Source organism: Rhinoraja longicauda, chromosome 34 (genome assembly GCF_053455715.1).
Source record: "Rhinoraja longicauda isolate Sanriku21f chromosome 34, sRhiLon1.1, whole genome shotgun sequence".
Classification (NCBI taxonomy): domain Eukaryota; kingdom Metazoa; phylum Chordata; class Chondrichthyes; order Rajiformes; family Arhynchobatidae; genus Rhinoraja; species Rhinoraja longicauda.
The window spans coordinates 24,217,445-24,234,617 of NC_135986.1; the positions used below are offsets into that span (position 1 = coordinate 24,217,445).

Sequence of the window (17,173 nt, forward strand, 5' to 3'; positions counted from 1 at the left end):
AGCACTGAGCCTTGCGGCAGCCCACTAATCACTGCTTGCCATTCTGAAAATGACCCGTTAATTCCTACTCTTTGCCTCCTGTTAGATAGATCAAAATCTTCTCAGCCATTACAAAACAAGTCGGCCTCTCATATTAATTCCTTTTTGACTGACTCTGGAATGGTTGATATTTGGAGATTTCTTCATCCCAAAGACAAAGAGTTTTCTTTTTTTTCACATGTTTATCATTCTTATTCGAGAATTGATTACTTTTTTATTGACTCTCGTCTTATTCCATCTGTAACTGGTTGTGACTATGACATCATAGCCATTTCGGACCACTCCCCACTGAAGCTCTCCATCAAGTTAACAGATACAGTCTTTACCACCAAGTATTGGCGATTTGATTCTACCCTACTGCAAGATCAGGACTTTATTAAATTCATGAAGGAACAGATTGACTTTTTCTTCTCAACGAATTCGACTGAGAAAATTTCTTATGGGATACTCTGGGACACGTTCAAAGCATACATACGTGGTCAGATTATTTCCTACTCTGTAGCTTTGAGGAAACGTATCAAGAATGAGACTCTTTTATTGGTTGATAGGATTAAAGAAATCGATAAGAAATACTCGACTGCTCCTACTAGGGAGCTTTATAAGCAGAGAATTGAACTTCAAATGGAACACAATCTGTTACTCACATATCATATCATATCATATATATACAGCCGGAAACAGGCCTTTTCGGCCCACCAAGTCCGTGCCGCCCAACGATCCCCGTACATTAACACTATCCTACACCCACTAGGGACAATTTTTACATTTACCCAGCCAATTAACCTACATACCTGTACATCTTTGATTGAAAATCAATTAATGAAATCTAGATCTGAATTTTACATACACAGTGATAAATCCGGTAAATTGTTAGCTAATCAGTTGAAGAATGTTTCGGTCAAGCGTCAAATTGTTAAGATTCGTAAACAGAATGGGGAATTGACAGCTAATCATGACGAGATAAACAAATCTTTTCAGGATTTTTATACTTCTTTATATTACTCTGAATTCCCGCAAGATTCTAATAATATGCATGATTTTTTAGGGGAATTGAAATTTCCAAAATTATCATTTGAAGAAAATTGATCACTAGATAAATCGCTTACGAATATAGAAATCCAGAATGTTATTTCTTCAATGAATTCTGGGAAAGCTCCAGGCCCAGATGGGTATACAGTGGAATTTTATAAGTTATTTTCCTCTATTTTTTCCCCTTGGCTTTATAAAGTTTTTGAAGAAGCAATTAGCCTGGGCAAATTACCACAATCTTTTTATAGAGCTTCTATTTCCTTAATTTTGAAAAAAGACAAAGATCCCACTGACTGTGCTTCTTATAGACCAATATCTCTGTTAAATGTAGACTCTAAGATTTTTTCCAAGTTATTGGCGATGAGGTTGGAAAAGACATTACCTCAAATTATTTCGGACGACCAAACAGGTTTCATCAAAAACCGGTATTCCTTTTTTAATATTAGAAGGTTGATGAATATTGTCTATACTTCTCCATGTAATACTTCAGAATGTGTCATCTCATTAGATGCGGAGAAAGCTTTCGACAGGGTGGAATGGCCTTATTTATTTACGGTCCTTGAGAAGTTTAATTTTAGTCCAACATTCATATCTTGGATTAAATTGATTTATCAAACTCCAGTTGCCTCGGTTTTTTCTAGTAACCAAAGATCACCATTTTTTCGATTGTTTCGTGGTACTAGGCAAGGTTGTCCCCTTAGTCCTTTATTATTTAATATTGCATTGGAGCCTTTGGCAATTGCCATTAGAGAATCCCCCAACATTTCTGGTATTATTCGTGGAATGGAAACACATAAATTGTCATTATATGCAGATGACTTGCTATTATATATTTCTGATCCTGAAAATTCTATTCCTGCAGTTATATCTTTATTAGCTCAGTTTAGCACTTTTTCTGGATACAAATTGAATCTTAATAAGAGCGAACTATTTCCTTTAAATAGACTGGTTCCAATTTATAATAACTTACCTTTTAAATTAGTTAATGATTATTTTATATATTTAGGGATTAAGATTACCAAAAAACATAAGGATTTATTTGGGGTTAATTGTTTACCCTTATTGGAGCAGATTAAATGTTTATGTACTAAATGGTCACCATTATCAATATCTCTGGTAGGCCGGATTAATGCTATCAAGATGATTATTTTACCTAAGTTTTTATATATATTTCAAGCAATACCAATTTTTATTCCCAAATCCTTTTTTGATAAAGTTGATTCTAAAATATCTTCATATATATGGCAAAATAAAAATCCTAGATTAGGGAAAAAACATTTACAAAAATCCAAAAAGGAAGGTGGATTGGCATTGCCTAATTTTAGATTCTATTATTGGGCAACTAATATTCGTTACCTGAAATGTTGGCTAAACGACTTGGACTTATCTCCGAGTCCTCATTGGGTAGATTTGGAAACTAAATCGGTACAAGGATTTTCATTGGGCTCTATCTTAGGAACTTCTCTTCCTTTAGCTCCTTCTAAGTTACATAAACAAATTGACAATCCGATAGTTAAACATACCTTACGAATATGGTTTCAATTTCGGAAATTTTTTGGATTGAATTATTTTATTTTAGAGATGCCCATTGTATCGAATTTTTTCTTTCACCCCTCCCTGATGGATCAAGCCTATCTAGTTTGGAGGATTAAAGGTATAGTACGATTTTCAGATTTATTTTTGGATAATTGTTTCATGTCTTTTGAACAATTATCTAACAAATATAATTTGTCCAGTCATCACTTTTTTAGATATTTACAGATTAGGAATTTTTTAAACACGGTTCTTCCTTCTTTCCCTAACCGAGACTCTAAGGGTATTTTGGAGAATATGTTACAATTAAACCCCCTTCAAAAGGGTGTAATATCAAATCTTTATAATATAATTATGAAAATACACTCTGATCCCTTTTATAAAATTAAGAATGATTGGGAAAGAGAACTTAATCTTACTATCCCTATTGACAATTGGAATAAAATTCTTCGACTTGTTAACTTTTCTTCTATATGCGCTAAATGCGCAAGATGGATTCAACAATGGCTGAATGGGAGATACCAGAGGGTAACGGTTGACAATTGTATGTCAGGTTGGAGGCCAGTGTCTAGTGGAGTGCCCCAAGGATCTGTGTTGGGTCCACTGTTGTTTGTCATTTACATTAATGATCTGGATGATGGTGTGGCAAATTGGATTAGTAAATATGCAGATGATACTAAGATAGGTGGAGTAGTTGATAGTGAGGTAGATTTTCAAAGTCTACAGAGAGACTTGGGCCTTTTGGAAGGGTGGGCTGAAAGATGGCAGATGGAGTTTAATGCTGATAAGTGTGAGGTGCTGCATTTTGGTAGGACAAATCAAAATAGGACGTACAGGGTAAATGGTAGGGAATTGAGGAATGCAGTGGAACAGAGGGATCTGGGAATAACTGTGCATTGTTCCCTGAAGGTGGAATCTCATGTGGATAGGGTGGTGAAGAAGGCGTTTGGTATGCTTGCCTTTATAAATCAGAGCATCGAGTATAGAAGTTGGGATGTAATGTTGAAATTGTACAGGGCATTGGTGAGGCCGAATCTGGAGTATGGTGTGCAGTTCTGGTCGCCAAATTATAGGAAGGATGTCGACAAAATGGAGAGGGTACAGAGGAGATTTACTAGAATGTTGCCTGGGTTTCAGCACTTAGGCTACAGAGAGAGGTTGAACAGGTTGGGTCTTTATTCTTTGGAGCGTAGAAGGTTGAGGGGGGACTTGATAGAGGTTTTTAAAATTTTGAGAGGGAAGGACAGAGTTGACGTGGGTAGGCTTTTCCCTTTGAGAGTGGGGAAGATTCCAACAAGGGGACATAGCTTCAGAATTGAGGGACAAAGGTTTATGGGTAACATGAGGGGGAACTTCTTTACTCAGAGGGTTGTGGCTGTATGGAATGGGCTTCCGGTGGAAGTGGTGGAGGCTGGCTCGATTTTATTATTTAAGAGTAAATTGGATAGGTATATGGATAGGAGGGGATTGGAGGGTTATGGTCTGAGTGCAGGTAGATGAGACTAGGTCAGGGAGAATGGTCGGCGTGGACTGGTAGGGCCGGACAGGCCTGTTTCCATGCTGTAGTTGTTATATGTTATATGTTAAACACTCTTTGATACAGTTTAAAGTCGTTCATAGGGCTCATATGTCCAAAGATAAACTGGCTCGTTTTTATTCCCATATAAATCCTATATGTGATAGATGTCACTCTGAGATAGCTTCTCTTACCCATATGTTTTGGTCATGCTCTTCCTTGGAAAGGTACTGGAAAGACATTTTCAGTACTTTGTCTACGGTTTTGAATATTGATCTACAGCCCCATCCCATTACTGCAATTTTTGGTTTACCAATGATAGACTCTACTTGTTTATCTCCCCCCATTTGTCGGATGATTGCTTTTCTTACATTAATGGCCAGAAGATCTATTTTGTTGAATTGGAAAGAAATCAATCCTCCTACTTTATTTCATTGGTTTTCTCAAACTATTTCATGTTTAAATTTGGAAAAGATTAGAAGTACTGTTTACGAACCTTCGATCAAATTTGAGCAGACTTGGAGGCCATTTATTCAATATTTTCATATCATGTAATGTGACCTTATTCCAACCTTTTTCGTTCTTCTTGATATTGCTTTATGCAGGTAGAGGGGATTGGAGCGGGCGACACTACTATGTTTTCGTTAACCACCTGGTACAGTCTGTTTTTTTTGTTTTTTTTGTTTTGTTTTTTTTTCCTCTCTTTTTTCTTCTTTTTCTCTCTCTTTTCGTTTTTCTTTTATCCTTATCTTTTTCATATATATACCGACATATCTTCTAGGTATAGATAACAATTTGTTTTACACAACCTGGGGATATTTATGTTATACATTGCCATTGCTTATGCTTATGTATTCCCTTATATTTATCCACTTATGTATTTTTGTATGCCTATTGAAAATTCTATAAATAAAAAAAAATAAAAATAAAAAAAACCCTATCCAATCCTCTAAGAATTTTATATGTTTCTATAAGATCTCCTTCCTTCCTAAATTCCAGTGAATACAAGCCCAGTCCACCCAGTCTTTCATCCTATGTCAGTCCCGCCATCCCGGGAATTAACCTGGTGAACCTACGCTGCACTCCCTCAGTAGCAAGAATATCCTTCCTCAAATTCGGAGACCAAAATTGCACACAATGCTCCAGGTGCGGTCTCACCAGGGCCCTGCACAACTGCAGTAGAACCTCCTTGCTCCTAAACTCAAATCCTCTCACAATGAAGGCCAACATGCCGTTAGCTTTCTTCACTGCCTGCTGTACCTGCACGCTTACTTTCAGTGACTGATGTACAAGCATACCGAGGTTTTGTTGCACCTCTCCTTCTCCTAATCTAACACCATTCAGATAATAATCTGCCTTCCTGTTCTTGCCACCAAAGTTGATAACCTCACATTTATTCACATTATACTGCATCTGCCATGCTTCTGCCCACTCACCCAACCTATCTAAGTCACACTGCCACCGCAAACTTAGTTACATTTAATTCCCTCATCTAAATCGTTAATATATATTGTAATCAACTGGGGTCCCAGCACTGAGCCTTGCGGCAGCCCACTAATCACTGCCATTCTGAAAATGACCTGTTAATTCCTACTCTTTGCCTCCTGTCTGCCAACCAGTGTCTATCTATGTCAATAACCTACCCCCAGTACCATTTGCTCTAATTTTGCACACTAATCTCTTGTGTGGGACCTTGTCAAAGGCTTTTTGAAAGTCCAGATACACCACATCCACTGGCTCTCCCTTATCCATTCTACTTGTTACATGCAGTTGTATATGAGACCACATCTGGAGTATTGTGTACAGTTTTGGTCTCCTAATTTGAGGAAGGACATCCTTGTAATTCAGGCAGTGCAGCGTAGGTTCACGAGATTGATCCCTGGGATGGCGGGACTGACATATGAGGAAAGATTGAAAAGACTAGGCTTGTATTCACTGGAGTTTAGAAGGATGAGAGGGGATCTTATAGAAACGTATAAAATTATAAAAGGACTGGACAAGCTAGATGCAGGAAAAATGTTCCCAATATTGGGCGAGTCCAGAACCAGGGGCCACAGTCTTAGAATAAAGGGGAGGCCATTTAAAACTGAGGTGAGAAAAAACTTTTTCACGCAGAGAGTTGTGAATTTGTGGAATTCTCTGCCACAGAGGGCAGTGGAAGCCAAATCACTGGATGGATTTAAGAGAGAGTTAGATAGAGCTCTAGGGCTAGTGTAATCAAGGGATATGGGGAGAAGGCAGGCACGGGGTATTGATTGGGGACGATCAGCCATGATCTGGCTCGAAGGGCCGAATGGCCTCCTCCTGCACCTATTTTCTATGTTTCTATCCTCAAAAAAATTCCACAGATTAGTCAAGCACGATTTCCCCATCATAAATCCATGCTGACTTTGACCGATCTCGTCACTGCTTTTGTTGAACGACTCAATCCAAAGGAGGAGAGAAGGTGAAACACTTTTATGGCCACGCTCCCATCTTGCAGCTACCATGGGGAAGGTGGTACAGGAGCATGGGAACCGTGACCTCCAGGCTCCATGGCCTTCATAACAAGAGGAGATGAGTATAGGAGCAAAGAGGTCCTTCTGCAGTTGTACAGGGCCCTAGTGAGACCGCACCTGGAGTACTGTGTGCAGTTTTGGTCTCCAAATTTGAGGAAGGATATTCTTGCTATTGAGGGCGTGCAGCGTAGGTTTACTAGGTTAATTCCCGGAATGGCGGGACTGTCGTATGTTGAAAGACTGGAGCGACTAGGCTTGTATACACTGGAATTTAGAAGGTTGAGAGGGGATCTTATCGAAACGTATAAGATTATTAAGGGGTTTGACACGTTAGAGGCAGGAAACATGTTCCCAATGTTGGGGGAATCCAGAACAAGGGGCCACAGTTTAAGAATAAGGGGTAGGCCATTTAGAACGGAGATGAGGAAAAACTTTATCAGTCAGAGTTGTGAATCTGTGGAATTCTCTGCCTCAGAAGGCAGTGGAGGCCAATTCTCTGAATACATTCAAGAGAGAGCTAGATAGAACTCTTAAGGATAGCGGAGTCAGGGGGTATGGGGAGAAGGCAGGAACGGGGTACTGATTGAGAATGATCAGCCATGATCACATTGAATGCTCGAAAGGCCGAATGGCCTACTCCTGCACCTATTGTCTGTTGTCTATAAGAACAGCTTCTTCCAAACTACCATCAGACTGGTGAATCGTCCTGCACAACCCTACCTCAGCACTGAACCACGATGAACTTTGCACTAAGGACACAGTGCATACTTTGACTTGCAGTATCTCGGTCTGGTTTACCTAGAATAGCTGATAAGTAATTGTATATTTGTTTAGTTGTTGAATATTTGTTGGGCGTTTAATGTGCCTGCAAAGCTGCAGCAAATTAAAAGTGTAATTGTTCTGATCCGGGGGAATATGACAATTAAGCATGCTGGACTCTAAAAAAAATTAAAGTTTGGAAGTGAAAAGCTTCATAGATGCTTACAACTATCCAACCTATCCACCAGCTAAAACAAAAGTAAATGAGTTTAGAGATAGAGATACAGCGTGAAAACTGGCCCTTTCGGCCCACCGGGTCCGCGCCGACCAGCGATCCCCGCGCATTAACACTATCCTATACCCACAAGGGACAATTTTTACATTTGCCCAGCCAATTAACCTACAAACCTGCACGTCTTTGGAGTGTGGGAGGAAACCGAAGATCTCGGAGAAAACCCACGCAGGCCACGGGGAGAACGTACAAACTCCGTACAGACGGCGCCCGTAGTCAGGATGGAACCTGGGTCTCTGGCGCTGCATTCACTTAAGGCAGCAACTCTACCGCTGCGTCACCATGCCGCACTAAATGCTGGGGATATTCAGCAGATCAGGCAGCATTCGTGGAAGGAGAATGTTCCAGATTTACTGGCAAAGAGTCACAGACAGAAAATGTTGAATATTTTCCTTCCCCTCATAAATGCTGACTGACCTACTGCGTTCCCCCCCCCCTCAGCATTTTCTACTTTCAGTTTTAGATTGATAATAAGTGATCGGAGTAGAATTAGGCCATGCGGCCCATCAAGTCCAGGCTGATCTCTCTCTCCCTCCTAACCCCATTCTCCCGCCTTCGCCCCATAAACCCTGACACCCATAATCTCTCATCAAAACACAGTCAGCCTCATTCCATGAGAGGAATAGATTGGGTAGATGCACAGAGCCTCTTGCCCAGAGTAGGTGAATCAAAGACCAGAGGACATTGGTTTAAGGTGAAGGGGAAAAGATATAGTTGGAGCCTGAGGGTTTTTCACACAAAAGGTGGGTGTATGGAAAAAGCTGCCAGAGGAGGTAGTTGAGGCAGGGACTATGCCAACGTTTAAGAAACATTTGGACAGGTACATGGACGGGACAGGTTGAGGGATATGAACCAAACGCAGGCAGGTGGGACTGGTGTAGCTGGGACCTGTCGGCCAGTATGGGCAAGTTGGGTCGAAGGGCCTATTTTCACACTGTATCACCTCATGACTCCATGTCTCGTAAAATTTGATTGTTTTAAACAAGTGCATTCAAAATTGAAAACTATTCCCAATGACAGGCAAGGGCAGCACAGTGGTGCAGCAATGAAGCTATGCCAGTGACCCGGGCTCGATCCTGACTACGGGCGCTGTCTGTACGGAGTTTGTACGTTCGCCCAATGACCGCGTGGGTTTTCTCCGGGTGCTTCGATTTCCTCCCGCACTCCAAAGACGTGCGGGTTTGTGGGTGAATTGGCTTTGGTAAAATAAAGTGTAAGAAAATAACTGCAGATGCTGGTACAAATCGAAGGTATTTATTCACAAGATGCTGGAGTAACTCAGCGGGTCAGGCAGCATCTCGGGAGAGAAGGAATGGGTGACGTTTCGGGTCGAGACCCTTCTTCAGACCCTTGGTATACTAAAGTGTAAGAAAATAACTGCAGATGCTGGTACATATCGAAGGTATTTATGCACAAGATGCTGGAGTAACTCAGCAGGTCAGGCAGCATCTCAGGAGAGAAGGAATGGGTGATGTTTTGGGTCGAGACCCTTCTTCAGACCCTTGGTAAAATGGTAAATTGGTGTGTGTAGGATAGTGCTCGCGTACGGGCGAATTCCGGTCGGTGCGGTCGGTCGGTCTCCGTGGGCCGAAGGGCCTGTTTCCGTGCTGTATCTCTAAAGTCTACATTCAGGCAATGACTTCATATATCTACAGCAGAGGCAATCATACTGAGGTACTGGAACATAAGATACAAAGCAGTTTTCTTACTTGGATCTTTAAGCTTCTTTACATTTCGGCTTTCTTTGAAATATTCTCCCAAGCTGCTCCTGTTTAGAGACAGGACAATTTGTAAGACATTAATGTATGGCCGAGATAACAGTTGCACCTCAATAACATTTTTCAACACTGTAGCCATGCAGAAATATACAAATGCCAACAAACAGGGAGACGGCAGGAGAAAGGGGTTGATAGGGAAAGATAGATCAGCATGATACCAGGGGTCACACAGTTTAAGAATAAGGGGTCGGCCATTTAGGACTGAGTTGAGGAAAAACTTTTCCACCCAGAGGGTTGTGAATCTGTGGAATTCTCTGCCACAGAAGGCAGTGGAGGCCAATTCACTGGATGTTTTCAAGAGAGAGTTAGATATAGCACTTAGGGCTAACGGAGTCAAGGGATGTGGGGAGAAAGCAGGAACGAGATACTGATTCTGGATGATCAGCCGTGATCATATTGAATGACGGTGCTGTCTCGAAAGGTTTTTCATCATCTCAGTCCTAAATCGCCTTGTACCCCTTATTCTTAAACTGTGACCCCTGGTTCTGGACTCCCCCAACATCGGGAACATTTTTCCTGTATCTCGCCTGTCCAGTCCCGTAAGAATTTTATATGTTTCTATAAGATCCCCTCTCATCTGTCTAAATTCCAGTGAATACAAGCCCAGACGACCCATTCTTTCATCATTGAGGATGGCACGGTGGTGTAGCGCTAGAGTTGCTGCCTCACAGCGAACGCAGCGCCAGAGACCCGGGTTCAATCCCGACTACGGGTACCGTCTGTACGGAGTTTGTACGTTCTCCCCGTGACCTGCGTGGGTTTTCTCCGAGATCTTCGGTTTCCTCCCACACTCCGAAGACGTACAGGTATGTAATTGGCTTGGTAAATGTAAAAATTGTCCCTAGTGTGTGTGGGATAGTGTTAGTGTGCGGGGATTGCGGACTTGGTGGGCCGAAGGGCCTGTTTCCGCACTGTATCTCTAAACTAAACATGTCAGTCCCACCATCCAGGGAATTAATCCGGTCAACCTATGCTGCACTCCCTCAATAGCAAGAAACTACTTGGCCTTGATGATTCCAGTGCATGCCCAGACACATGATCAATGTTAAGAGTTTCCATCTCCACCATCCACTCAGAGAGCGCTCTCTACATTTCAGCTGCTCTTGAGTAAAAACGAATTCTTCCCCAGATCCCCTCTAAACCTCTTCATCCCCACCGTAAACTCTACCCTCTCGCCCCGCGGAGAGTTTCAACCGTCCCGATGCCGGAGTTTGATCATCCCGACGCGAGGGCTCGCAAATCGGATCATCGGCAGCGGCAACTGCGGACGGTTCAACAGCGCCAAACAAAGAGAAAGACGATGGAGCTTTATTACCTTCCATCACAGTGAGGAATGTGGGTTCCGCTGTGGTGGGTCTTTATGTTCAATTTTATTTTATGTGGCGGTCGGTGTGTCTTGTTGCTTTTTACTTAGTATGGCTGTTTGGTAACTCAAATTTCACTGTACCTTAATTGGTGCACGTGACAATTAAATTGAATCATGGATCTTGTTACTTGGATCTCACAGCACCGGAGACCAGGGTTCAATCATGACCTCAGGTGCTGTCTGTCTGTCTCTGTGTGTGCGTGTGCTTGTGTGCATGCATACAGTTTGCATGTTCTCTGTGACCACGTGGGTTTCCTCTCACATCCCCATGACACGCGGGTTTGTAGGTTAATTGGCCTCTGTAAATTGCACCTAGAGAGTGTATGAGAAAGTGGGATAACACAAAACTAATGTGAACGTGTAGGTATGGACTCGGGGGTGGGGCTAAAGGGTCTGTTTCCATGCTGTATCGCTAAATTAAACCTCCACTATGGGGAAAGGTTTCTGACCAACAATCCCACTTTTTCCCTCATAATTTTGCACATCTCTCGGTCTCCTCTGCTCCAAAGAAAACGGAGTTTCCTCCCACGCTCCAAAGGCATACAGTTTTGTAGGTTAATTGGCTTGGTATAAGTGTACATTGTCTCCTAGTGTGCGGAGGATAGTGTTAGTGTGCGGGGATCACTGGTCGGTGCGGACTCGGTGGGCCAAGGGCCTGTTTAGATTTAGATTTTTTTTAGATTTAAAGATACAGCGCGGAAACAGGCCCTTCGGCCCACCGGGTCCGCGCTGCCCAGCGATCCCCGCACATTAACACTATCCTACACACAATAGGGACAGTTCTTTTTTACATTTGCCAAGCCAATTAACCTACATACCTGCACGCCTTTCGAGTGTGGGAGGAAACCGAAGATCTCGGAGAAAACCCACGCAGGTCACAGGGAGAACGTACAAACTCCGTACAGACGGCGCCCGTAGTCGGGATCAAACCTGAGTCTCCGGCGCTGCATTCGCTGTAAGGCAGCAACTCTACCGCTGCGCCACCGTGCCGCCCTGAATCTCTAAACTAAACTTACTCCATATATATCCCTCTAAACCTTCCCTATGCATTTACACTTGGTCCGTGAAAAGCGGACCACCGCGTGTGAACGATGGCAAAGGTCTTCTTGCCCATCGTGGACAACCTCCTCTCCCATCACTTCAATTCTGAAATGGTTTGTTCGGCAGTGAACTAACCTGGCAGGGTTCTGTGGTGAAAAGGGGATACTCAGCGAGCAGCAGGCTGTATCGTGATAAGCATCCAGCAGTGCCTGCCTGTCCGTCGAATCGTACACTGTGTAGTACCTGCAAGAGAGGACAAGCAGAGTGAGGGAACGCGTTACCGAAGGGGCGCACAGCTGCTGAAGTGGGGCACGGCTACCAAAGTGGAGCACGGCTACTGAAGTGATGCACAGTTCCACCCTGAGCCCCCCCCCCCCCCATCAATTCCCTCTCGGCACCCACCCCAATTCCCCGTCACGATGCAATTCCATCCCGGGACCCCCTGTCACCCTTGTGACCTCCATTGCCGCCTGGGACCCCTGCAATTCCAATCCAGGACCCCATCCATTCTCTGTGTAGGAAGGAACTGCAGACGCTGGTTTACACCAAAGATAGGCACAAAATGGTGGAGTGACCCAGCGGGACAGGCAACGTCTCTGGAAAGAAGGAATGGGCGACGTTTCGGGTCGAGACCCTTCTTCAGACTCAGTCACCCGTTCCTTCTCTCCAGAGATGCTGCCTGACCCGCTGAGTCACTCCACCATTTTGTGTCTAACTGCTTAGAATGTCATTGCAATGCATCCTAGGTCAGAAATATTAGGCCAAGAGCTTGACATTTACAGAAAACAAAATGCAGGATACACAAATCACACGAGGAGAGACAATACTAACAACTTTTGCTTTAAAAAAAAAAAAAAACTTCAAGCTTGTATATTTTCTTCTATTTGGGTTTTGGGGGAAATATAGAGCAAAATAAATTATATTCTACCTAGTCCAAATCAAATAAGCAATAGTTGACCCAACATTGGCAGGGAAAATAGATTCAAGGATTGCAAAACACAAAGTGCGGGATGAACTTGACGGGTCGGGCAGCATCCGTGGAGGGAATGAACAGACGACTTTTAAGGTTGAGACCGTTCTTTAGACACCAATCAATCTGAAGAAGGGTTACATAGAAACATAGAAAATAGGTGCAGGAGTAGGCCATTCGAGCCTGCACCGCCATTCAATATGATCATGGCTGATCATCCAACTCAGTATCCTGTACCTGCCTTCTCTCCATACCCCCTGATCCCTTTAGCCACAAGGGCCACATCTAACTCCCTCTTAAATATAGCCAATGAACTGGCCTCAACTACCTTCTGTGGCAGAGAATTCCACAGATTCACCACTCTCTGTGTGAAAAAAAACTTTCTCATCTCGGTCCTAAAAGACTTCCCCCTTATCCTTAAACTGTGAGCCCTTGTTCTGGACTTCCCCAGCATCGGGAACAATCTTCCTGCATCTAGCCTGTCCAACCCCGTAAGAATTTTGTAAGTTTCTATAAGATCCCCGCTCAATCTTCTAAATTCCAGCGAGTACAAGCCGAGTCTATCCAGTCTTTCTTCATATGAAAGTCCTGCCATCCCAGGAATCAATCTGGTGAACCTTCTCTGTGCTCCCTCTATGGCAAGAATATCTTTTCTCAGATTAGGAGACCAAAACTGTACGCAATACTCCAGGTGTGGTCTCACCAATGCCCTGTACAACTGCAGCAGAACCTCCCTACTCCTATACTCAAATCCCCTCGCTATGAATGCCAACATACCATCCGCTTTCTTCACTGCCTGCTGCACCTGCATGCCTACTTTCAATGACTGGTGTACCACGACACCCAGGTCTCGTTGCATCTCCCCTTTTCCTAATCGGCCACCATTCAGATAATAGTCTGCTTTTCTGTTCTTGCCACCAAAGTTCCAACCTGAAGCGTCACCTCTTCACCCCGCTCCACAGAGGCTGCCTGACCCGCCGAGTTCCTCCAGCACTCTTGTGTTTTGCTCAAGATTCCAGCACCTGCAGTTATGCGCATCTCCAGAACCAAGGACAGGTTCCTTTCGATTGCCATGCAATGCTCACCTGAGCTCAAGGCTACTTACTGCTGAATGAAACGCGTCACAAGGACCTTGATTTCCTCCGTGCCAAAGTAACTGCCCTGTTAACGACAAGCAAACAGCAAGGTTAATGGACCACAACAGCTAAATATCATTGAGTAGTCAACATGAGCACTTCTAACAATTCTTCTTTGCAAGAAGTTAAATAATTAAACCATATATAATTATAGATTCCTCCCCCCCCCCCCCCGGTGACTTACGATGCATGTGTAACTACTTAAGTGCAGATGGACACAAAAAGCTGGAGTATCTTAGCAGGTCAGGCAGCATCACTGGAGAAAAGGAATAGGCGACGTTTCGGGTCAGGAGAAGGGACCCGACACAAATTGTCATGTATTCCTTCGCTCCAGAGATGCTGCCTCTCCAGAGATGCTGCCTGTCCAGCTTTTTATGTCTATCTTTGGTTTAAACCGGCATCTGCAGCTCATTCCTGCCCACACTAAAGATGGACACCCTTCCCAAATTGCCATACAGTAAAGATGGATGCCCTCCCCAACTTGCCCACAACAAAGATGGCCGCATGCCCACAATAAAGATGGACACCTGACCCAATCTGCCCACAGCAAAGGTGGCAGTAAAGAAGGGTCTTGACCTGAAACGTCACCCTTTCCTTCTCTCCAGAGATGCTGCCTGTCCCGCTGAGTTACTCCAGCTTTTTGTGTCTACCTTCAGTGCATTAACATCATACCTTGCAAGAAGGAAGTGTGGTCGGTGTTTCAACGTCAAAGGCAATTGGAGGCGGAAGGTCGTGGCCGTCCTGCGTGAAGAAAACCCAGTCAGCCTGGAGAATCGACCATTGCAGTAGAACCTCAGTACCTCAACTATTAAATGCTCATTCTATTGGGAACCCTGACAAAGGTAATGCAATGAAACGTAGAAAGGCCTAGCAAATCCATGCTAGCACCCACCTATCTTCACACTTAACCTGTCCCAACCCTTAATATCTGAAGAATTCTTCAGTCTGAAGAATAGTCTCGAACCGGGGCGTCACCCATTCCTTCCCTCCAGAGATGCTGCCTGTCTCGCTGAGTTACTCCAGCAGTTTGTGTCCATCTCCAACACTTTATATTCTCCCCAAATTAGACAATAGACAATAGGTGCAGGAGGCCATTCGGCCCTTCGAGCCAGCACCGCCATTCAATGTGATCATGGCTGATCATTCTCAATCAGTACCCCGTTCCTGCCCTCTCCCCATACCCCCTGACTCCGCTATCCTTAAGAGCTCTATCTAGCTCTCTCTTGAATGCATTCAGAGAATTGGCCTCCACTGCCTTCTGAGGCAGAGAATTCCACAGATTCACAACTCTCTGACTGAAAAAGTTTTTCCTCATCTCAGTTCTAAATGGCCTACCCCTTATTCATAAACTGTGGCCCCTTGTTCTGGACTTCCCCCAACATTGGGAACATGTTTCCTGCCTCTAACGTGTCCAACCCCTTAATAATCTTATACGTTTCGATAAGATCCCCTCTCATCCTTCTAAATTCCAGTGTATACAAGCCTAGTCGCTCCAGTCTTTCAACATACGACAGTCCCGCCATTCCGGGAATTAACCTCGTAAACCTACGCTGCACTATCTTCCCATGAAATGCCCCCAGATTCCACCACTCAGCGAAACACCGTGGCAATATGCAGTGGCCATTTAACCTACCGACCAGCATATTGTTCAGATGTGGCAACACCCAGGGGGAATACTACGTGGTCGCAGGGAGAGCCTGCAAACTCCACAAACATCCAGAGGTCAGGATCGAACCCAGGTCACTGGAGCAGTGAAGCAGTGGGTTTTCCAGCTGTGCCACACTCTGTTCTTGACTATTTTGTTTACAAAGTCACCTAGATTATTTCATTCTGGTTCGACACAAGAGCTTTGAAACGTTGGGTTTAAAGTTTAATCGATCAAGTGGACCCATTGGGCCCAAACCTCTCCTGCATGGGTGCAGCACCCTCTCCTACCCTCCCTCTATCCCTCCCTCCCTTCCCCCTCCCCTCTCAACCCCCCTTATCCACCTTCCCCCCCCCCCTCTCCCTCCCTCCCTAGGAGATAGATTTAAACTTTAAAATGTGAATAACTTAAAAAAATATAACACCGATTTCAATAAAACTACTTGCTTTACCATTAAAGCGATGACAGTGAGTAAGATGGGCCTAAAATTGTCAAGCTATCGTGTACCGTTTTGGCTGTAGTTCGATCACAAATAAACAAACAAACGAGAGTTTTAGTATATAGATTACATTCCAACGTTACGTTTGAAGAGTTTAATGACACAGCATGGAAACAGGCCCTTCGGCCAACCAAGTCCACCCCGGCCACTCATCACCCGTTCACACTAGTCCCATTTCTCATCCACTTCTCACACATTACGGAGCCATTTACAAGGGGCCAATCAGCCTACAAACCCTGCACGTCTTTGGGGTGCAGGAGGAAACCGGAGCACCCGGAGGAAACTCACTCAGTCATGCATGGTGGGGCAGCGGTAGAGACCCGGGTTCCATCCCGACTAAGGGCGCTGTCTGTACGGCATTTGTACATTCTCCCCGTGACCTGCGTGGGTTTTCTCCAAGATCTTCGGTTTGCCCCCCAAACTCCAAAGACGAACAGGTTTGTAGGTTAATCGGCTTGGTGTAAATGTTTAGAAAATTGTCCCTCGTGCGTATAGGACAGTGTTAAAATGTACAGAGATCACTGGTCGGTGCGGACTTGAAGGGCCTGTTTCCGCGTTGTGTCTCCCCACTAAACTAAAAAAAGGAGTTTGCACTAAAGTGGAAGATTTAAAATTAAATGATTCAAATCAAATCTCTAAATTAAAAGTGCAAATCAAGATCTCCTCGTTATCCTGCACATGGTAAGCGTTGTGATGTTTGATTTGTTAGCTCCCACCCACTCCACCACTAACTCACTCACTCCCAACTCTAGGCAACACTGCCAATCCTCCACTCATCTACAGAAACCCACCAGCAGTGTACTCACCAGTCTCAGCAGCTTTGGAAATTTTTCCCTGACCGCACTGTCAAACATTGCAAAGGAGAGAAGTGAAACAAAGTCACAGTTTTTAAAATTGGCGAGGAAATTTCCATCAACACATTGCCAGAGGTCAGAGTGGCCCCACAGTCAATTCCCAGCTGACAAGTCCCCTCCCCTCCCCACAGCAGCTCAGTCACATACACCCACTGGATGGATGCCAACTGACTGTCTGAAGACAGGCCCTGACCCAAAATGTAACCTATTCCTTTTCT

The 17,173-nt window shown here is 44.1% G+C and overlaps 1 protein-coding gene across 1 annotated transcript in view; it reads right to left on the reverse strand.

The window, feature by feature from the left end:
* Window positions 1-17,173, reverse strand: part of nxf1b (nuclear RNA export factor 1b) — a 98,073-nt gene that overhangs the window by 21,633 nt on the left and 59,267 nt on the right. The window contains exons 11-15 of the mRNA XM_078427823.1: window positions 16,908-16,944; window positions 14,630-14,698; window positions 13,927-13,982; window positions 11,987-12,094; window positions 9,376-9,434 (exon numbers count right to left, since the gene is read on the reverse strand). Of these exons, the coding sequence (XP_078283949.1) occupies window positions 9,376-9,434; window positions 11,987-12,094; window positions 13,927-13,982; window positions 14,630-14,698; window positions 16,908-16,944 (329 nt within the window). The remainder of the gene's footprint in view (window positions 1-9,375; window positions 9,435-11,986; window positions 12,095-13,926; window positions 13,983-14,629; window positions 14,699-16,907; window positions 16,945-17,173) is intronic.